This window comes from Ochotona princeps, chromosome 4 (genome assembly GCF_030435755.1).
Source record: "Ochotona princeps isolate mOchPri1 chromosome 4, mOchPri1.hap1, whole genome shotgun sequence".
Taxonomy (NCBI): domain Eukaryota; kingdom Metazoa; phylum Chordata; class Mammalia; order Lagomorpha; family Ochotonidae; genus Ochotona; species Ochotona princeps.
The window spans coordinates 66,444,508-66,467,251 of record NC_080835.1 but is presented as its reverse complement, the minus strand read 5'-3'; the positions used below and the strand labels follow the sequence as shown (position 1 = coordinate 66,467,251).

The 22,744-nt window shown below is 42.4% G+C and overlaps 2 protein-coding genes across 2 annotated transcripts in view; one reads left to right on the top strand and one right to left on the bottom strand.

Annotated features, from left to right (window-relative positions):
• Nucleotides 1–22,744, top strand: part of LOC101527139 (tripartite motif-containing protein 43) — a 110,562-nt gene that overhangs the window by 36,161 nt on the left and 51,657 nt on the right. The gene's annotated exons all lie outside the window — the stretch shown is intronic.
• On the bottom strand, nt 683–9,743 carry LOC131480087 (tripartite motif-containing protein 43-like). The gene is made up of 7 exons (XM_058662507.1): nt 9,571–9,743; nt 5,564–5,978; nt 4,220–4,315; nt 3,404–3,634; nt 2,525–2,547; nt 1,968–2,065; nt 683–1,213 (listed from the first exon to the last, which is right to left on the bottom strand). Exons 2-7 carry the CDS (start codon nt 5,972–5,974, stop codon nt 723–725), a joined length of 1,350 nt encoding a protein of 449 aa, XP_058518490.1. The 5' UTR covers nt 5,975–5,978; nt 9,571–9,743; the 3' UTR covers nt 683–722.

Sequence of the window (22,744 nt, the reverse complement as noted above, 5' to 3'; positions counted from 1 at the left end):
AGGGGCTGCTTAGGGAAGCTACTAAATTATTGTAGTATTGTCCTCTGCTTTCAGCATGGAGTCTATATAGCTCATCCACTGGCCACTAGTTCTTGCCAGCTACTGGCAGATGTAAGTCTCCTCATTAGTAATTGATGCTGTTGTAGTATATTGCAGACTTTTTGAGAGCAGAAATGATTTCTGTGGGGATGAGATAATTCTTTGCTGTGGGGGATTTCCTATTCTTGCATGGTGATTTCAGAAGGCTTGATTTATACTCAGTAGGTGACCCTAGTAACAACAAAATCTATTTCAAAATAGAAGAGGAGATTTCAGAGGCCCCAAAAGTCAGGTGGTGCTATTTGGTTCTTCAATTTTAGATGTAAATATAAGACAGTAACACAAAAGATCCTTTGCAGATCTATTTATTAAAATATAAGAGTAGCAGCAAATTAACAACATTGTGAAAATGCAAACCAATTATCTATACCCTGGAGAATGGTTTCCTAAGAATAACTAACATTTCATATCTATACTACACAGAAATTATGATGCATGTATAAGATAAGTGAATGAGGGGCAAATACCATCATCCAAGTTCTGTTCTTCCCCGAGGTGGAGGAAGAGACCCACAGACACATGCGCAGTGAGGTGACATTCCTCTGCACATCCGCAAAGCCTGCTCCTCCAATGACTAGCAGGGTAAGCTGAGTCACACTATCACATCCCAGCATGATCCCTCCTCACGTGTGCCGAGTGAAAATAAAAGGCCTGACAGGGAAATAGAGAGAGCCATCGGGGTACCTCCATATGAGAGAGCTTCTAGCAACATCCACAAAACTCACACTTCCCCTCTCAAAATCAAGGAACACACCAACTCTGCCCATAGGTTTCTCTACATAGTGAGCAAACAGAGGGGAAATGGTTAGGAGTCTGTAGCTTCTCTTCTCCTTCATACAAAGAAGAAGAAATGAGCCCTCTGATTCCACCAGCATGCCTTTGCTCTTGCTGCCAGGATCCTTGCAGACCCCTAGAACCCAGTCGCAAGAGTCATTCACGTCCAGCTCCCAGTAGTGTTTCCCACAGGAGAAGTTCTGCTTTGCCCAGGCAGAAGAATAGCCATGTCTGTCAGAGTTCAGCCTTGAGCCTTGATGGTCCTGTCCAAACATTAAATTTTTGACGTGGCAAAAAAGCAGGAAATGGCTGGTCCTCTCATACTGGAAGGAAATTTCCACTGTAGAAGGAACAGAAGAGTTCAAAGTCAGTCTTAAAGTTCTCCAAGTTTAGAATATACATAGGGAATTATCAATGCTGATCACTGTCAGGAATTGCATTCTATCCCACTCTAACAAGGAAATGTGTTTAATAATAAGGCATAAATACACCTTCTGAGAAATGGATTCCCTCTAAGAATGTTCTGCCTGTGTAGCTTGTTGCAACTGCTCCCCAGTCTTCCTTCTACTAAATGACCCTCCAGGTTGAGGTCCACTGTGGTGTTCTCCATATTGCCTAAGCAGCAACAACTAACTTTAGTGTTGTTGTCTTTGGAAAGGTTTTCTATGACTGTTCACTTTATGTTTCCTCTGTTCAGTCTCACATATGTTGCAAATGCAATTGCCAATGAACAGTAAATTCAATATTTTAAGTATAAAGTTAATGACCCTATCAAACCAACTGTATTTGATATTGAAACACTTCGATTGACTTTCCAATAGTTTGACTTTCTGACAATGAACAACATCTGTGGTCATCCTTGGCTCAATGAACCCTCTTTTGAGGGTTTTTTTCCCCCATAAGAGAAGACATTGTTATCGTGGCTGCTTCCTATTCAGTAGCACACCAGCACTCATTGTGTCTTCTGTTAGGATCCTGAGGACCACATCACCATATGTAATTATAAATGCCTATTACGTTTCTGGATATCCCTCTCTGGATAAAGGCCTAAGAGGGGAAGATTGCTGAGATGACGTTAATGAGCTGACCCTCACCTTGGAACTGCCTGAGCCAGTCTATCAGGCCAGGTATGCACTGGGCACTGAGCTCTGGGTGCACAGGCTGGGGCATCTGTTGCTGCAATGACTCACACCTGCAAGAAAGAGAAGATACTGTTGTTTCAGGTAGCAAAGCCTCCGTCTGAACTTTTAATAAGTATAATCACTGCACTGAAAGTTTGTATTCTGGTACAGTGCTGTTCACCCACACTCAAGAGGAAAAATTGTACCATATCCTGGAAGTTCTAATTTCCTATATTCCTTCCTCCCTTATTGCTCAGTTTGAAAATACACTTGTAGTAAATACACAACAAAATCGACTGTAGTTCAGTGTGATTGAAAGTTGAAATCTAAAAGTATGAATACTTTCCTTCTAGAAAAGTCACATGTCTCTAAGCCACAGAGGAAAGTTTAAGTTTGTCAAAGGAAATCACATCAGCCAAACAAATAAGTTTGAGTATCTTTGCTAATTTTTTTTTTTTTTACTGTGTTAGTAATAGCTTGCTCTCTCTCATGCTCTAGTGGCCCCAATTTGTACTGAAGATGAAACATACCTTTTCAATAGGCCTTCCAAATCCTGCCATAAAAAAAGGAATGTTTAGATTTCATTCAGATAGCGTTATTCTGCCATTGAAAGCGGTGGGTCTGACAAACTACCCACCACCTTCACCCCAATCTCCCTGCTATATTCTTTTTCATTTTGATCTATAAAGAATATCTCCTCCCAATATATCCACACAAATAAACTGTAATGAATTTAAACTACAGTGAAGAGTAACCCTTAGTAGTCATTGCCTTGCTGGGAACCCATAGCCGGTTCCTAGTGTCTTCCCAGTTTGTCCCCAAAAGGTAACACCCTTCATCTTAAGGGCAATGTGAATTCAGAACATTCGATAAGAAAGGGGGAAATGTTGGTATTTTGCAAACATCTCTGAGGTGCCCAGTGGAGGAAGCTACAGACCCTCTGTCAGCATAACGATTCCTGTTTGTTTTTCTGGAGAATGAGTTACAAAAGGCCAATTTCAAAAGGTAATGTTTTCTTTGGACCTAGAATTGTTTGTGGAGGAATATAGTGCTGTATTACTATGTTGGAATCAGTGGAAGTAGGAGACTTGGGGTTGGGGGAAGGGAAATCCAGAGCCCATTGAACTATATCATGAAAAGAAAAAAAGGCAAATGTCAGAAGGAAATGTTATTGGAATCCAACACCACACTATCATTGAAGTAGCTTGTTCACAAGCAGGCTGGGGCTATTGGGTCTCTTCATTATTTCTGGTTGAGAAATATTTGCATCATAAACATAAATTAGGCTAATAAATGTGATGTGTATTCTGACATACACATTATTTATCACTTAGGGTATGCATATATACACATGGTAATAAATAAAGGGATCAAAGGTAAGGGCTGGCACAGCACACTTCATTTCCTACCTGGAGCAGCTCCACGTCTGGTTGATGGTACATTTTCATCAGCTCTTTATATTTTTTTCTTATTTGTCTCCTTTTTAGAACCATTTTGGCTTTGCTTTTCTTAAGTTGCTGGAAAATCTTATCCTGTTGCTTTCGAAGTGTGTCCATGTGTTGTTTTTCGTCCTGATGTGGATCTGGATGCAGCATCTCATAAAACACTCTGGTATTTTGTCTATGCAGAGACACATACCACTGTGGGGACAAAGTATTTTTAGGTCACACTTGTCCAGACCGACCTCATCTCTTTCCATTTCAACCTCCCCCATTCACTTTGACTCACACCTTCTGCCAATAACCATGCATATAATCTGCTCTCCTTCAAGTCTCATAAACCAAACATTATTCTCTTTGCTTTCACTCGTTCTGCTCTCATTATTATTTGGGCAATGAGCCCATCACATTCTTACTCAAGTCATTTTCATCCACTTGCAGTTCTTGAAAAACCTTGAGAGAAGATTTCATTGCCAATGTCTTTTAAAAGATGTTCTCTCAAACCCAAAAGACTTGATGTGCGTTCCTTGGATTTGTAGTTTGTCCATGAATAATCATAGGCAACCTTCAGATGCCTGGACTAGTGGAAACATTTCATGTGGAACCTTTCTTAGTCAGGCCCCAACTCTCTGTCCAAACATCAGACTACTCTGAAGATGAGAATGTAAGTAGTTATCAGAAAATCTTCTCTGTGAGTGTGTGAGTGTTCTGGCTCTTTTCCTAAACGTCCACTGTCTATCAGGTCTGTTTCGGGCTGCTGAGAAGGAAACACAGTCTCCTACTCACCGTCCACTCAGAGAGTATTATGCTTTCCTCATTCAGGTTCCTCTGGTTTTCTTGCATCTGTTTCCATAATGATCTCATTTGCTTTACCAGGCTTTCCTGTAAAAAACCTGAATTTGAGCAATAGGGAAGCTGAGAGAGTCAGAATTGAACCCAGAAGTGTTGGAGACAAATACGAATTTTGAGATAAAAGTATATCCTTTGGGCTCGGCGGCATGGCCTAGCGGCTAAAGTCCTCGCCTTGAAAGCCCCGGGATCCCATATGGGCGCTGGTTCTAATCCCGGCAGCTCCACTTCCCATCCAGCTCCCTGCTTGTGGCCTGGGAAAGCAGTCGAGGATGGCCAATGCATTGGGACCCTGCACCCGCGTGGGAGACCCGAAAGATGTTCCAGGTTCCCGGCTTCGGATCGGCGCGCACCGGCCCGTTGCGGCTCACTTGGGGAGTGAATTATCGGACGGAAGATCTTCCTCTCTGTCTCTCCTCCTCTGTGTATATCTGGCTGTAATAAAAAATAAATAAATCTTAAAAAAAAAGTATATCCTTACATGTAAAATAAACCCATTTTCCTCAGTGCAATTAAAATTATGCATGTTGGAATATTTCATAAATTAGATGCCAAAATGCAATGTAATCATAAGGATATTAACTTAAATAACAAGCATGTTTGATATTGCATATTTTTGCCATGCTTAAACAGAAATTGGATATGCAGATGTTCTTTTGCCATCGATTCAAGACGCACATGATTCTGTTTATTTGCAGATTTAGTAAATAGTATCTTTAACCATCTTTAGGAACTGGCCTTAATAGTCAGATGCTCTCTCTGATTTTGAGCTCTTTGTACCATCACTAGTACGCTGAATCAAAAAATTTTAATGAGCATTAAGGTCATCATTACCCCAGTCCTCTCAAGAAAGTATATTAAACCATCTAGAAGATAATTTTTACTACAGATAATTTTTACTACAGACCCAGAGAGGAAACAGTACTCATATGCTTTGCTATAAACCCCATGTGCCCATAAGCAGACAGGGCTACATTTGGCCGCAGCTCAAAACCAGGCATTAAATCCCTCTTTCTGAGCTGCTACTGCTGCTTCCTGGTTTAATGTTAACTGAATGCTAGAATTATGAGGCAGAATAAAGAATTGTACACAGGTGCTCCCCATGTTATGTGGAGGTGTTGATGCACACCAGTAAAGTCAAATGTTGATTCAGATATCCTTGGTACTACCTGGAACAGTCCCTGATGTTCAACGCAGAATGCATCCGTCATCATCAGGATGTTCTTCATTACAGCTTGAGCCTATCATCCTCCACTACTCAGGGGTCTCAGTCTCACTTACCCTGCTGTTCTCTGCAGCGTGGTCAATGGCGCAGTGTCTGTGACCAGCATGCTCCTGAGGGTCAGAGCAGAGCACACAGAGCAGGCTCTTGTCTTCTTCACAGAATATCTTCCTGGTCTCCTTGTGGGTGCCACACATGTCCTCCTCAGAGTTCTGGGAGTGCTGAATGCTGGCTTGTCTGGCAATGGAAACCAGATTCTTCAAATGAACATTGGTTTTGAAGTCTTCCTTTCGTGCTGGTTCTCTGCACACTGGGCATAGGACAGGTGATTTGGCTTCTTCCCAAGTGAGACAGACACAGGGCCTGCAAAAGCTATGCCCACAGTCTATGGTGACTGGGTCCATCATGTAGTTGAGGCAGATGGCACAAGAGAGTTCTTTCTGAAACTTGTGTAGGATGTCCAAGTCCATTTTCCTAAAGGACAAAAGGTCATAGTTGATTCTTCTACTCTGCCACACAAAAGCCAAAAAAAAGAGACTTCGGGTTGACTCAGTCATCATTTGTGTCTCTCTCAAAGCTTTGTAGCATATTACAGAATAGATTCCAATGTATAGGGAGAGACGTCAGGTCTGCAAAAGCTTGATGTTGCCTAGCAACAGGCACTGTGAATTGTACTCTTGTCCTCTGGATTAAATAGGAGCAAAGGAGCTCGGCTTATTGATGGTTTCTTTCCTTCTAATATCCTGAGTTTGGTAGAGTGACCAAATGTTCATTTTGCTGGTTAGATTCTAAATTCAGTCAAAATTAGTCAAGGCCCATTGTCAATGTTAGGAGAGTAAAAGGCTAGGAACTGAGGATCGTTTCATGTTGTTGTTGTTCTTTCACTCAATTGTTAGAACTTTTTACCTTTGCGACAACTTCAAATTTCACAGTCTGTATCCCCCATGCACCAAAACCATTTCTGAATATTCGAGTGAGTGATTAAACTGAATATTTTGCTCTTATTTCAGACAGAATCTACTAACGTGTTTACAGCAATGTGTTGAACTTTTTTGCTGTTTTTTAATTGAATGATTGATTTCAATACTGATTAGAATGAAATATATGGAGAAAGAGAGAGACAGAGAGAGAGAAGAAAATAGGAGAGAAAAAGAGTTAACTGGAGAGGTTGTATATTTCACTTGCTGGTTTGCTTCTCAGAGTGTCTGCAACCCCTCAGACTAGGTCAAACCAAAGCCAGGAGCCAGGATCTTCTACTAGGTCTCCTAATTCTACTGCTTCTCACTATGGTTTACTGGCAGGGAGCAGGATTAATGTGGAGCAGTTTGAAATCTAAATAATGCATATCTTGGTCATTGAAAGTATAAATATAGCAACAGATATTCACATGTATATTTAAGGTTTTTGTTGTATTATTGTAATAGCAGAGTTTACAGAGAGTAGAGACAGAGAGAATAATCTTCCATCTGCTGCTCTCCCCAGAAATGGTAACAACCATTACAGGTGACCTGATCCAAAGCCAGGTTTCAGGACACTCTTTCAGGTTTCTTACGTGATTATAGAAATCCAGGTTTTAGGCTGTGCTCCATTGCTTCCCCATGCCATAAGCACAGTGATGGAAGGGAAGTAGAACAGCCACAGCACAATCGAGTGCCAATATGAGGTACCAGCACTTGAGGGAGGAGGATCAGGCAGTTGAGCAATATTGCCAGCAATGATACAAATACATATATTTCTAAAAGTTATATAGAGAGGGATAGACATAGAAATCTTCTATCTGCCGATTCACTCTGCAGTTGGCTCTAACAGCTAGGATATACTCATATGCAAGGCAGAAGTCAGGAACTTCCTCTGGGTCTTCCATTTGAATCCTGGAGCTTAGCGTCGGCCCATCATTCTCTGTTTTCTCAGACACATTGCATGGAGCTGCATCAGAAGTGGCATCACTGATACACAAATATAGGATGCTGCTGTCATAGGCAGCAGCTTTACCTCCTGTTTCATAAGGCTGGCCCCCCATTTCTAAAACTATAATTATCATGTAGTGATCACAAAAAAGATGCATTTGCCTATGGCTCTGCAAGATAGCCTGGTGGCTAAATCGTAGCCTTACATCCGCTGGGATCCCATATGGGCACTGGTTCGTATCCTGTCTGCTCTACCTCCCTTTCAGTTCCCTTATTGTCACCTGGAAAATCAGTTGAGAGTGAACCAAAGCTTTGGGACTCTGTACCTATCTGAGAGACTCAGAAGTGGCTCCTGGCTCATGGGATTGTATTACCTCAGCTCTGGCTATTGGTCCAATTGAGGAGTGAACCAACAGATGGAAGATCTTACTCTCTATATCTCCTTTTCTATGTGTATTTACCTTTCTAATGAAAAATAAATTTTCAAACAAAATATTTTTTAAGCTGTATTTACCTGAAATGTGGGTTGTCATTTTTATATCAAATTAATACACTTAATGGTCCCTGAACCACAGATTTTGATTCAAGAAATGTATCTTTAGGTAAAGTTGTTATTCTGAACATTATATAGTGTGTTTTCTCTTTCATGAGAATGCTACAGGTGCAATGAGAATATGAATTTATACTATAAACATAAGCTACATTAGGCTGTTGGACTTGTAAGACCACAAACTGGTTTCTAGCGCACTGTCAATTTATGCATAGGAGGAATAGCCAGAAAATAGTGGTAGAAAATTTACTATAGCACACAAGTCTAGAACAGTTGTTTATTATCATTGCTACATTATTATACATACTATGAACTCTGCTTTCCTACAATACGTTTGCATTGTAGTGAGTGAAGTTGAAAAAGTCATAGAAGACGGTTCAAACATTTGAACCTCTAAAACTCACATGGGAAACACTGACAGAACTCTGGGCTGTCATCTTGTCCTGGATCAATCCCAGCTCTTGAATCCACTTGGACAGTGCAGTAATCCATGGAGGATCTCACTCTTCTGTTCTCTCTCTCTAACCCTGCCTTTCAAATCAATGACATTTAATGAAAAGATTTAATGCATGTTCTAGGTGTATATTAGGATATGCCTATAGGAAATAAGACAAAATCATTACAATAAAAATGAAAGATCTACAGCAAATAGAAACTTGCATGTTAGGTGACTGGAGAAACAACCTGGTGGCTGAATCCTGGCCTTGCATTCTCTAGGATCCCATGTGGGCACAGGTTCATGCCCCAGTTTTTCCACTTCTCATCCAGCTCCCTGGTTGTGACCTGGGAAGGCAGCTGTGGATAGCCCAAAGCTTTGGAAGTCTGTGGGAGACACAGAAGAAGCTCCTAGTTCCAGGTTTCAGATTGGCTCAGCTGAGAACATTACAACCACTTCAGAAGTGGCTCAGCCAGTGGAAGATATTTCTTTCTGCCCCTCTTCTTTGTAAATCAACCTTTCCAATATAAAATAAAATAAAACCTTTAAACAAAGTATCTTGTGTTTGGGTAGCATTCTGGCATAGTGAGTTAAGCTACTTCCTATAGTTGCCCACAGCAGTGATGGCTCAGTTGGTAGGTGCTCCACTTCCAATCCAGCTCCCTGTGGATGTGGCTGGGAAACCTCAGAACAAGGTCCAACAGCTTGGGCTTATAGTGAGAGACCCAGACTCTAGTTTATAGGCTCTTTGAGAGTGGACCAAGGAGTAGAGGTCTCCATAGCAGCCTCCTTCTTTAGCTCTGCTTTGCAAATAAATGAATGTCTTTAAAAAAATTTCTACCAAATTAGCTGGTCAACTCCCGTGAAACACATATAAACAAATGTGTGAAATAAAAACACTGAATTATAAAAGCAAATAAAAAGTTTTATGCATCTAGCAAATGTTTCCTGGGTCCTAATGCACAGAAACACCTAAGCACTGAAGTGGAAAAGGAAAACTACTCACTACTTTTGACCCAATGCATAGACCAAGACAAAATTTTTCACAAATGGAAGGGTTAGCAATTGGAATCATTTTACTCAATAGGCAAGCATCATCTCTTTATAGATGCAAGCTAAGCGTTTTGACAAGTTGAACATTTTTTGGGGGGAAAGTAGCAGGATTGTACTTACCCAGACAGTCTCTCTGTGGTCCTCTGACTGCTTCCTGTACAAGTAAGGAGATGAAGTCAGCTCCAGGCACCTCGGCTGGTGGTGGGGACTTTCAGAAGTCTCTGGAGCTACTCCTAAAGGCAGCCTGTCAGCTGTGGAGAATTGTGAGCCTACCTCCTTGTGGTCTTTATATGGAGCCTGTTAACCACACCCACATTGTCCTATTGGTTGTAATTCCAGTTAGAAAGGATGAAGAGATTTCCCTGAAATCATGCGGGAGGACTGGCTTAACACCCTCCCTATTTTGCGTAAACTTCATCCCATCGACTGATATTCACTTCACATTATACCCCAAAATGTTAAATTTTTATATAAATATTCAGACTGTGATGCATTCATATAAAATTACAGAAAAGGGCCTGACATGGTAGCCTAGCAGCTAAAGTCCTACGTTGTATGCACTGAGATCCCATAGGGATGACATTTCTAATCCAGGCAGTACTACTACTGGGTTGTGGCCTATATAACGGTGAAGGACAGCCTTGGGACACTGAACCCATGTGGGACACCTGGAAGAAGCTCCTGGCTCCTGGCTTTGGATCGGATGGGCTCTGGGTGCTGCGGCACCCAGAGTGAATCAGTGGACAAACGATTTTATTCCCTGTCTTTTCTCTTTTGTGTATATCTGACTTGGGAAAAAATTACAAGAAAGATGTTGCCATTCAGTTACTATACTCATGAAAGAATCAACAGGATTGAATTTAATTCTGTCCTGTCCATTTGGATAATGGTCATTTACTCATTTAGTTTTGTATGGAGAAGTGCAACACAGTCTCCTGCCAACACAAAATTATATTCCTGCCCCTCGTACTGCAGAGTGTAAGAAACCAGATTCTCTCTTTTTAGAAGATTTATTTATTTTTATTGGAAAGGCAAATACACAGAGAGGAGGAGAGGCAGAGAGGAAGATCTTCTGTCCGATGGTTCACTCCCCAAGAGACCGTAATGGCTGGGTCTGTGCCATTCTGAAGCCAGGAGCCAGGAGCCTCCTCCAGGTCTCCCACGAGGATGCAGGGTCCCAAAGCTTTGGGCCGTCCTCGACTGCATTCCCAGGTCACAGGTAGGGATCTGGATGGGAAGTTGAGCCTCCAGGATAAGAACCGGCGTCCACGTGGGATCTTGGGCGTGCAAGTGGAGGACTTTAACCACTACGCTATTGTGCCGGACCCCAGATTCTCTTTTTAAAATTTACGTGTTTGTTTATTTATTTATCTATTTAATTATTTATCTTACATTTTAAAGACATGTTTTATAGAGAGAAAGAAGGAAAAGAGAATATCAGAGAGGAAAAGCAGTTGAAGGAAAGGAGAAAGCAGTTGAGGGATCTTCCATCTACTGGTGAACTCCCAAAATGACCACAAGCAGTGAAGCTGAGCTAATCCCAATTGAGGAGCCAGGAGCTTCTTTCTGGTCTCCCACGTGTGTGCAGGTACTGTAGGAATCCAGGTATCTTCCACTGCTTTCACAGTCTACAAGCATTTCCCAAAGGCAGGAAGCTGGATCAAAACTGAACTAGAACTAGCACCCACTCAGGGACCAAATCATTCCCAATTGAGGGAATGGGAGATGTCAAAGTCAACAATCTTCTCAACACTAGGCCTGTGTCCTGGAGTTTTGTGAAGTCAATTGGGTTCAAACTCCAGGCTGGCCTTTCACATTCTTCCCCCTTGAGCTTTGAGAATGTCTTTGGATTTGGGATAAAGTGCTAAAGCCCTGGCATCCCTGCTCTGCCATTGCCTCTGTATTAACATTCATTGCACACTTCTGTGTAGACTGTGTTCCAGGAACCTTATTTTCAAACAAAATTCAGAAAAAGTGTCTGAATTTAGGTGTGTATTTACTTGTAGGATCCCACTGCCTTCCCTTGATATTATTATTCATGCCCTCATGCCTCCCTTTCCTAAACTCATCATTCTCTGAGTCAAGGATTCCTGTCTCTTTTGTAAACAGGTCTCCAAGAGGCTGAAAGAATTCCTGTTTATCAGAGTAATTACCTTAGGAGTCCTAGGAGTGCCAGGGAAATAGTTTCAACAGAATCAGAAACAGTTTCCCCAAAGGAACATAAACCCTGGTGAGCAGGTGAAGCCAAACCATCTGATGCTTTTCTCATTTTCCTCGTAAGATGAAGCAGGCTGAGACGACACTACGAAAAGTCAGTGACCTTTCTGGGTGCCTGCCATAGGCTTCAGCAACTGAGTTGAACTGGTGAACAGTTTCTGACTTTTCTCACACTGGAACTCCAGGCACACCTCTGTGCCTTGTGAGAACCCAGAGACACTTTCTCCATCTCCTTAGAGCCTCACAAAACCCTTCCCTACCTGCCTTTAAGACTTTCCGTGCTCCAAACATTAAAGTTCTGCTTCTCCAGTGATCTTGCCTCACTGTGAGCCATGCTGGCTTGGTGCAAGAGCTGCCTCTAGCCTCGGAATCAGCACACTAGGAAATCCCAGCCTAGACTGGCATGATAGCCTGCTGCTGGGACCACCCCCTCCACTGTAGTGTGTGCACCGGATCCTGATAGGAGCCTCTCTGATACTTCTCTGCTATGTAAGCACCTTGTTTTGCATGCCATGTCTGGACAGCACAGGGCTCCCTTGCCTAGTAGCTGCAACTTGCTCAAGATAGGGCTAGGCAGAACCATCTGGATTTGGGTGGCATTGGAGCCAGGTAAGTAGATTCCGTATCACAGCCTCAAAGGTCTCTGGAAGCTTTGCCCTCTGTTTTTCCCCAGAACTGGTTCTTGTCTCCCTTCAGGGTCCCACCGAGCTCAGAAAGGGTACCAACATAGACCTCCTCTCTTCTGAAGCTCACCCTTCTCTCTCTAGCACCCATATTGTAGGAGATACACAGGATCCCTTGGCACATCTAGGAGACTTTGACCACAGGAGATTTCTAGGTTTCTGAGCACACCTCCATAAAGCACCAGACATTGGACCCTTTCCTGCATCCTCCCTTTGAACTCCATACCTGCAGAGGCTAGAGCATCCTTGGCAGAAGTCATGATGGTTCACTCTGTATCCCAGACTTCCTCCTGCCATGGCCACTTATTCAGGTCTTCATTCACAGCAAGGAATAAAACATGACTCAGTAAGTGGCCCTGCATGAAGTGTCCCACAGAGCACAGGAGGGGCAAACCAGGAATTCCGATGAGCGAATCTCCATCAGCTTTTCTGAGAAGAAAACAATGATGGTGGAAATGATGATAAGAAACACATACAACCATCTATAACACATACATAGAAGCATATATGTATATATACATATTTAAAAACACATGCTTTGGAGCCATGAGGGTGAACCGGGAGCTGAACTAAACTAGCTCCGTTCTGCCACCATGGCGGCAGGACCAATCAAGGTGGATTACTTTCTTAGAGCTGGGACGGACTGAACCACTCTGCAGGTTGGCAGCTGTGCGGTGGCATCTTGGCTAAGCGGGATCCGGCTAAGGGCTCTAGCCAAAAACACCCCGCAAGGAGGTGGATGAGCCCTTGGTTTGGGGCGGCCAGTGCAACATGTGGTGCCAGGCTCTGCCTGCTGGCTGCCTAGTGGGTCTTTTTAAATTGTAAAATCTGTTCAGGGACACTCATGAATTACACCAACTTTTGTATAGGTGAAACATGAATTCAAGGCGATTGCCAGTGATAGGGGCATGTAACTTTGTGCTTACACCGGCAGGTCTACTTTAGTCAGGGATGCTGGGCCACAGTGTCTTGGGCAGAGGCCAGGACAAGTGTGGGAATGAGATAAGCTGAGTCAGAGCAGCCACTGTCAGAATCAGGATCTGCAGTTAGGAACAGGCCAATTTGGGGAGCTGGGGGGACACCCTAAATGGGATGAGGTTCCCACTAAGGAGCAAGTGTGCTGGAATGGGGGCTGCGTTCTGGCTAGGCAACAGTTGTACTCTCCCGTGGCACTAGTGTGGCTGGGATTAGTTGTGCCAGGCCGGGCCAAACACCAACACCAACTGGTGTCCTGGGGAACCAGGGTAGACGTGGGACTGACTAGGCAAGGTCTCAATCCCCTACTGAGCCATGTGTGAGCTATACATGGGTATGGACGAGCCATGGCCGGGCCGATACATCCAACAAGAACCAGAACGGGGTGAAAGCCAGCCAGAAAAACCACTGTCCCTGCTAGGACAGAAGGTGAATTGAGTAGGGCTGGCTCATGGACCCCCTGGTTTGTGCAAAATAAGCACAAGAAGCAGGATAGGAAACTGCCCAGAATAGGCCATGGAAAGTTTCCCACCGACATACATTTGGCATGGGTCAGGGGTGGACCAGGCTGAAACGGTTCATGTCATCCACTGGCAACCCCAGGTGCCAGAACGGGGTGTGGGTCAGGCCGGGTTTGGTCGCGACAAGAACTAGTACACAAGACATAAAGCCAAGGTGAGGTTACCTGTACTAGATTTGAATGCAGCACCCAACCAGCACACGTGAGAACCAGGAAGGGAGAGGGCAGAGCCAGCGGGGGGATTGAGGGGCTGGTCCCCTCGCCGGACAGCTACTCCCACTAGATAGCATGGGCAGGGATGGGGACAGACCAGACTAAGGAAGTGGTGGGTTCCCCCCTCTTGGGTCACTACTCCCGCGGGAGGACATCAGAACTAGGATGAAGGCTGGGGTGGCTAGATGGAGAGGCACTCAGCAACATCCGTGAGGGCTAGATGGTTGAGTTGGTTAGAAGGAACTAAGCTTTAATACCCATTCCATTGATAGGTATAGGAGCCAAATGGGATGCGGGACAGACTGGACTAGTTGGCTATGCACATTGGCAGGCCGGGGTGGGAGGCATGGCTGGAGGGGGTTATTGTGGGTCGCCCCCACTGGGCTACAGCTCCCACTAGTTGATAAAAGGGCCGAGTACGTGCTGGGCAGAACCAGGTTGGACTACAACACCCATTGGTTCCAGTGCAAGTCGGGATTGAGAGCAGAACCAACCCAGCAACTGCAACCACCACCTGATCGTGGAGATGGACTGTGCCGGGCCCTGTGCTTACTAGAACCTACGGGAATCTGATCTGGGAATACCTCAAAGTTTCTTTGAAGATCTCCCCAACTGAACTGCTGGACTCAGAACCCTAGCCAAGAAAAGACAGAGGACAGAACAAGTCAATCAACCACCTCAACTGTATGTTGGCAGCGAAATACTGGGCGGATAAAGATTCTATGATGGACTATGACAATCAATGGATTCTTCAATGACCTCATCGAGCTGGAAGTGGCGAGATTGGCAGCGATTCATAACTGGAGAACTATTACAACCACTTGAGCAGGTATCTCAGAGCATGCCCCAAATCTGGGACTTTGGGCAGGTGGGAAACTGGGTGGGGCTTCTCCCTCAGTATCCCCCTTTACCTCAGATACATGAAGGAAACAATATGGACATAAAAATCTTACCTACATCCCTATAGCCCCTAATTCTTTACACCATAATTAACTATGTAAGATTGTTAACAATAAAAAACAAAAACAAACAAACAAAAAAAGACCACATGCTTTGGCTTTACCACACTTTGGTAATTAGATGCCTAGCTTTCAGAATATATATTTTAACATATTAACTAGTGGAAATTACTAATTCATGTTTCCATGTGGATGGAAATATGTATTTTATATGCTTTAATGAATGATTTAGATGATTTTTAAGCTAATAAAACAATGTCTTGGTTTCCTGAAGTACCAAATTGCTTCATGTGAAGTCACGTGTGTCAGCAATATCAGAAAAATTGTCATTAGTTGTGCAAGCATTATCATTCCTTTAGTGAGGATAAATAGATTCATTTCCCAAGGTGATCACACTTAACGTTTGTAAATAATGAGATTGTATGACTTCTTTTGATTCTTTCATTTTTTTAGTAATTTACAAAAATGTTTATTAGCAATCTGTGATGCATGTGTTTCAGGAGGCAATGTTAACTATGTATTTGTTTCCCATCCTCGTTGGAAAAAACAAAACATTTCAAGCCAGCAGCATGAATAAACTAAGTTTGCTGGCATTTCCAGCATTCCTTACAGGCACTAGTTCATGACTTGGCTACTCCACTTCTGATCCAGGTCCCTACTTATGGCCTGGGAAAGCAATGGAGGATGTCTCAAATCCTTATGCTCCTGCCTGCGTGTGCAAGACCCAGAAGAAACTCCTGCCTCCTAGCTTTGGTTCAGGCCAGCTATGACTGTTGAGGCCATGTAGGAGGAAATGAGTAGATGAAAGAATCCTCTGTGTTTTAGCTTCTGATTAACTATGCCTTTCAAAAAAAAAAAATAAAGCCTAAGAAAAAGAGAGAGGAAAGAAATGTATGTATGTATTTTTAGGATCCTCATAGTGTGTTGTTCATGTTTCCATTCATTTGTAGAACACCTCCAAATTCCTTAGGAAAATCTTCTCTATGCTACACAAAGTGGGATATAGAAAGCCACTAAAACGAAATACAATTTTTCCTTTGTGTGGAGGATGTATGAAGGTAAATGCTGTTTGAGCAGGAAAAGGCTTCCAGCTCCCTTGATTATACCATGGAAACTTCTTGATCCCTTGCTGTTAAATCTCCATCAAGAGGGCCAATGAGTACATTGCGTAGCAAGGTAGTCCTCCACTTTAGTGCCAACATCACATATGGGGGCAGGTTTGATATTGACTCTACTATTTCTCATTCAGCTGCCTGTTCATGTGCCTGGGAAAGCAGCAGAGGATGGTGCAAGAGCTTGGTTCTCCACACCCCCGTGGGAGATCCAGAAGAAAAGCATCTGACTCCTGTCTTTGGAACAGCCCAGCTCTGGCCATTGTGGCCATTTGATGAGTGAACAAAATGGACAAAAACTTCTCTCTCTTTCTCTCTCTCTCTCTCTTTCTTTCACTTTCTGTCTCTCAAATAAAAATTAATTTTAAACATATTATAAATAACTCTGACCAGCTGCTTTTTGGTCGGCCATTTCCTATAGAGAAATACATTTTCCTTACTGTCTCCTTTTAATGTCACACATATATCAATAATAATAAGCATTATAACAACAGCTATTAATGTACTTACTCCTCCTAGAGGTGATGGTGAAAGGACACCTTCTATCTGCTAACAAAACGGAGAACAGATGATCTGTCCATACTTGCGATCAGGGTAACTAGGGGCTTGGAGTAAAGCATTTGAGTAGCAACTCATCCAAGGCCGACTCAGTCTTAAGAAATGGTTGTCCTGTCTAACCATCGTGGGAGATTTGACTTGGTGACTATGGTCCTAATTTGCTGACAAACACACAGAGTGACTGCCAGGAATCATCTGTGCACTGAACTTGCCATTATCAAGAAGCCACTTACATACCTTAGGATTATCACCCTGGTGAGGTTGGAGTCGCTGAAAGTGAAAGGAGAGGTCATAGTTGTGTTACAACAAGTTAGGTTTTCAGTGACCGTGCTGGTCTCCCATTTAGGAGTCCTAGTTCCAGTCTCAGCTTCAATCCAACTCCCTGGTAATGAAATAAAACAAACAAGCAAACAAACACACAAACGAAATCAAGCAAAAAATTAGCACATGGCCCAAACACCTGACCCACCCCGACCTTGTGGGAGAAACAAATTGTTTACTGACTCTTGGCCTCTACCTAGTCCAGCTGTGGTGATTTTTGCCATTTGGTGATTCAAGTAGCATTTTTTAAATCACTTCTACTTCACTCACCACCACCCCCCAACATTCCTGCACGTGTGTGTGACACTGGCTTTCATAGAATATTTTAAAAGACTTTTCTATTCTTATTGGAAAGTCAGATATACAGAGGAGAAGATCCAGAGTGAACGCTCTTCTGTCCAATGATTCTCTCCCCAAATGGCCGCAATGGCCGGAGCTGAGCCAATCTGAAGCCAGTAGTCAGAAGCTTCTTCTGGGTCTCCCACTCAGGAGTAGGTCCCAAGGTTTTGGGTGATCCTCGACTACTTTTCCAGGCCACAAGCAAAGTAGCTGGATGGGAAGCGGGGTTGCAGGGATTAGAACTAATGCCCATGTGGGATCCTGGCGTGTGCAAGAGGATTGCAGCCACTAGGCTACCATACTAGGCCCCATCAAATCTTTGTGTGTGTGTGTATGTACTCAATCATTTATTTTTAAGATATTTACTTAAAAATTCCTTGCATTTCCATTTAAATAAGTAGTGAATATTTTAGAATAGTTATAAGCCCATTACATGTAATTACTAAAATTTTTGACTTATTAATATGATTTGTATTTTTCTTTTTCTTTTTTTTTTAAATTAATTACATTGATTATGTGACACAGTTTTATAGGTACTGGGATTTCCCCCACCCCTCCCCCACCCCTCCCCCATGGTGGATTCCTCCACCTTGTTGCAGTATTACAGTTCAAATTCAGTCAAGATTCTTTCTTTGCAAGCATATACCAAGCATAGAGTCCAGCATCTTATTGTCCAGATAAATTCAACAGTTTTCAGAAGTGAATCACACCAACAAGCGAAAGTCAGGATAAGAAGCACACCGTCAGGAAACGCACAGACAGGTAAGTCAGCTAGGGGCACTGAAGTGGGACTTCTCTCTCTGAGCTGTGGATACCAAGCAGAGTACCTCCAGCTTGGCTGCTGGGGTACTGATTGTGTCCCTCTGCATTTCACGAGTGTGGACACGACTAAGGCTATAGACACAACTAAGTCTGTACTTGGAACAAGTAGAATAGGTCAGTGAATTTAAGCTTTAATATAGATAAAATTTGCAAACTCTGAGTTGTCTCTTCGCTGATTTATGTCACTATTTCTAGAATTGTGTTTAAGGCCATTTCTGGCCAAAATATCTCAACCATTCTGAAAATTTTACTACACTTAAAGATGTCATATATTATACCATTTTATAAATCAAAATGAAAGTATTCTAAATGTTTAGCTACAAAGTTGGTGTTGTGGCATAACATGTTAACTGAATGTGTCCTTCTGAAATAAAGCAATTAAAGAATTGGAAAACCTGCCTCTCTCTGTAACTGTCTTTGATTTTTTAATTTTTGTTTTTGTTTATTGGTTTTTTGTCTTTAAAAGACTTTTTCATTTGAAAGGCATAAACAGAGAGAGAGAGAGAGAGAGAGAGAGAGAGACTCTGCCGCCTGCTGGTATTGTCTCACAGTGGCTGCAACATCTAGAGAGAAACCACATCTGAGTCAAGAGTCACAATCATATTAAGGGTATGGATGCAGGATCCAAGTCCTTGGGGAATTCTCCACTGATTCCCTAGGCCATTAGCACTGATCTACATCAGAAGTGAAGCAGCAGGGGCTCAAAATGACAGCTCTCTTTCAAATAAATAAATGTATGATCAGGGAAAAAAAATCAAATAATTATATAAACCACAAAAGCAATATTGCTTTGGGTTACAACCACAAATGAACATCCAAGTTGGTTGAAATGTTTTCAACCTTGCTAGTGTGATAAAGAACAGAGACATGGGTCATTTAAGTGGATGACTGAGGAAGAAATGATTCTCCAAATTGTGAACTCCATAGCTGGGAAAGTTCCCGAATTCATGCTGTTAGAACCACCCAGAGTATGCATTTAACTGAATTCTCCTCTCTTCACATGTGTCACAGCACTGTCTCTGATAACACGAATGCCATTATCTTCTGCTTGTGATGTGGTATATCCGCAGATAATCTCAGATCATGTCACTTTCACCCTTTTGATCTTCAACTCAACACTGCATCCAGGTCCATGTCACATTCCTGAGTTTACTGCATTGACACAAAGGTTTCAGCCCTGACATTCTGATCAGTATCTTATCCATCTTACATTCTCCAATTTTTCATGCAAAAATCTGGAGCAAAAAATTCATTATCACTTTGCTTTCTATACACATATAGACACAAGTGGCTACTATTGGCGTTTAAATTTGCCTTTGAAAGAGTAAAACATCTGTACCTTTGAGGTACATTTCCTTGACAGTTGCAGCAAGAATTTCTCAAGCCTTTCAAAGGTTTATTTTATTGGTTTTTACAATTCAGCTTTTATGTATGACAGGCATAAATCCTCTGATTTTGTCGTCATTATTGCTCACTGTAGTGCTTTAGCAGGGAGTGGGAATCAGGAGCTGGAGTCAGAAGTCACTTACATAAACTTTGCATTAAGTTTGGATGGCCTGTACTCAAACTAACATTGTTTGGCAGTCTTACTATTAATCAATGAAATAAAGATGAGACCCCAAGGAACACTGTAGGTGACATCAGTTGTCTAGGACTGTATCTGTTCCCATAGGCTGAAGGCTGAAGGGGCCTTTTTATTCATTCACTGAGTACAGTAAACACACACTGTGTGTTTTCACTATAAGTTTCTTACTTCAGAGAGAGAAAAGTACAAGATGAGCAGCTGAGGACCTGTGGAGGTAGGGTGCAGTACCCACCCTGGTCTCCTTCTTCCCTGTGATTATGGTTTACTGCTGGTGAACAAGGACTCAGGATTATGTGAAATGATGTCCCTGTCACTACATAATGGAAACTGCACTGCTTTCAAATTAGGCAATAGTAATTATGGTCCTAGCTCCATTGTGATATCGATAAGTATGATTTTGGTAAATATCCTCATGTCTCCTTAAGTTTCTTCTATCTGAGGTTGGAAATGGCTATGAAGTGGAATGTGTGAAAGCCCAATGATTTGTGCTGAGCTCCTTCCCTAAGCTGGGGGAACTTAATAAATACAGATATTTCTGAGAAAGAAGATATATTTATGTGAAAAACAGGGAGTGAGAAGAAGAAGGATTCGTATCGACAGGTACAGAGAATGAGAAAGGCGTTCCATCCCCTGATTCATTCTCATAGACTTTTGGGGCAGTCCAAGGACAAAATCCGGAAACCAGGACCTGCATCTGGATCTCCCTAAGGGGCACAGGCGTCTGATCACTTCACTGATCTTCTGCTGCTTTTCTAGATGCATAACAAACAGGTGGCTGGACTAGACAGGGAACACCTGGGATTCTAACTGGTACTGAAGAGAACAAGCGCATCCATAGGATTCAGCATCACAGGCAGTCTTCATCCTCTGTGCAACAACGCAGGCCCCAAACAGAAGACTCGAAACAGTCATTGAACTACAGTTCGTATGAGGAAGTGTGGTGATCAATTAACCAATTCAGTTGTAAACTGTTCACCTGTGCCTAATCACATGACTTGTTACCAATTCTATCAGATCACTCTTAGCCTACAATCTTGACTACAGCTTAGAACAATGTGCATGAAAAAATTCAAATCACAGGAAGAAATCAACTGCCAACTATCAAAAAATGATGATCAAGAAAACTCTTGTGACATTTTCAGTCTTGTGTTTTAATGAGCAGCACAGTTTTGGAGAGCTGGAGTAACTCAGGACAGCTTCTCATTCCAAGTACAGGTAATGTGCTTTCTTTAGAATTTCTGGAGTATCTATAGGGCCAATGTGGTGCCTCAGCTTGCTAATCACCCATCTCCAATTGCCAGCATCGTATGTGGTCCTCATGTGTGACCTGACTCCTCCACTGTGTGAATTTAGCTCCCTGCTTGTACCCTGGGAAAAGTAGCAACGCATTACCCAATGGTCCACAGCTGAGGGAGATCCTGTCAAAGAAAGCAATAGTCAATTGTAGATAGCATTAAGAAATGTTTCCTTGACTGCACCTGGAATGGTAGGATTTAAAGAAATATCCAAAGAGGATGTGGACTCAGGATATGCCTCAGGAATCTTATTACCACCAAATTACCCAAATGCTAGTATGCAGTACATGTCCTGTCATTACAAGGAAGAGCTTAGAACTGACTGCTAAAGATTCCGATGATGTCCTGGAATGAAGGGAGATGAGGCGTGAGCAGAAGATTTACCACCCTTCTGTGACCCACACACTGCCTTCAATAGAGACCACTGATGGAGAACCTGCCATCCAGGAGACAGGCTGTGACATAGCTCTGTCAAAGCTACATCAGCTACCTCTGCAGATGATTTCTTCACGATGTTGTATTTGGAAGTGTCACGAGATGGTCCCTGGCTCCCCTTGTCCAAGTTTACACAGTGGAGTAGAGAGCCTGGCTGAAAAAGGCAAGCAGAGGATTAACCAATTAAACCATGATGTGGCTCAGTGTTTTTTTTTAACCTTTTGATGAGGTGTATTTATATATTTGAAGACAAAATTGTATCAAGAGTATGTGGAAGAGCAGAGGTTTGCCTTCTGCTGCTAATGTCTACAAGAGATGATTCTAAGAAGGCTGAAGTCAGAACCCTATCTCTTAAAGCACTTGTGCCATGATCTGGTGCCTTTCCATGTTTATTAGCTAGAATCTGGATTCAAATTGCAGTTGATGAGATGTGAAGTGGCATGCATACAGCAGACCAGCTGCTTTCAAAGCTGGCATCCCATGTAAGAGTTTAGCTTTTGAGCCATGGCAGCTGCAATGACAATGGATCTTCATACTACTGTGCTTAGGAGGCTGGGCATATGGCCTTCTTACTGGGCGCACATCAGTTTAACCTTGCCCAGTTCTGGCTGCTATAGCTGTTTGTAGTGGAAACCAATGTGTAGAAAAATGTCTTTCCTTGTCTCTTTTTTACTCTCTTTCTTTTCCCCTCCCACTCTATCTCTTCATCTGTAACAAGCAAATAGTAAATTATAAAATGTAAATTAAAAGGGACTATGTGCATTTTATATACAAATATCAAACTCTTTTTTCTAAGAGAATTTGAGCATCCTCAAATTTTACCATCCAGGGTAAGTATAGAACAAAATTCTCCACTGATAGAGAATGCATAAGATTTTAGTAATATGAGAATAGGTGAAAAAAAAACACTAAATGTTTAAAGAATACTGGTGCCCAACAAATAGAGAGAAGGGGAAAGATTCCATCTGAGATGCAACAGTTTATTCTCCAAAATGATTTTGAAATATCTCCCCAAATGTATTCAAGCATGTAATCACCAAAATAAAATCCCAATTTTACTGAAGATAAATTTTTTTCACGTTACTTAACCAGGCATCCCAAAAGCTTTCCCTCCAGTATCTAAGTATGCTTTAGCAAAGAATATCATAAAATCACAGAAAAATGTACTTATAAGATGCAAAATTATAAGGATGACAAAAATTGTGTGCATTTTTTTTCTGAATCCTGTGATCAGGTAGAAATTCCAGAGAAGCAGGGTAG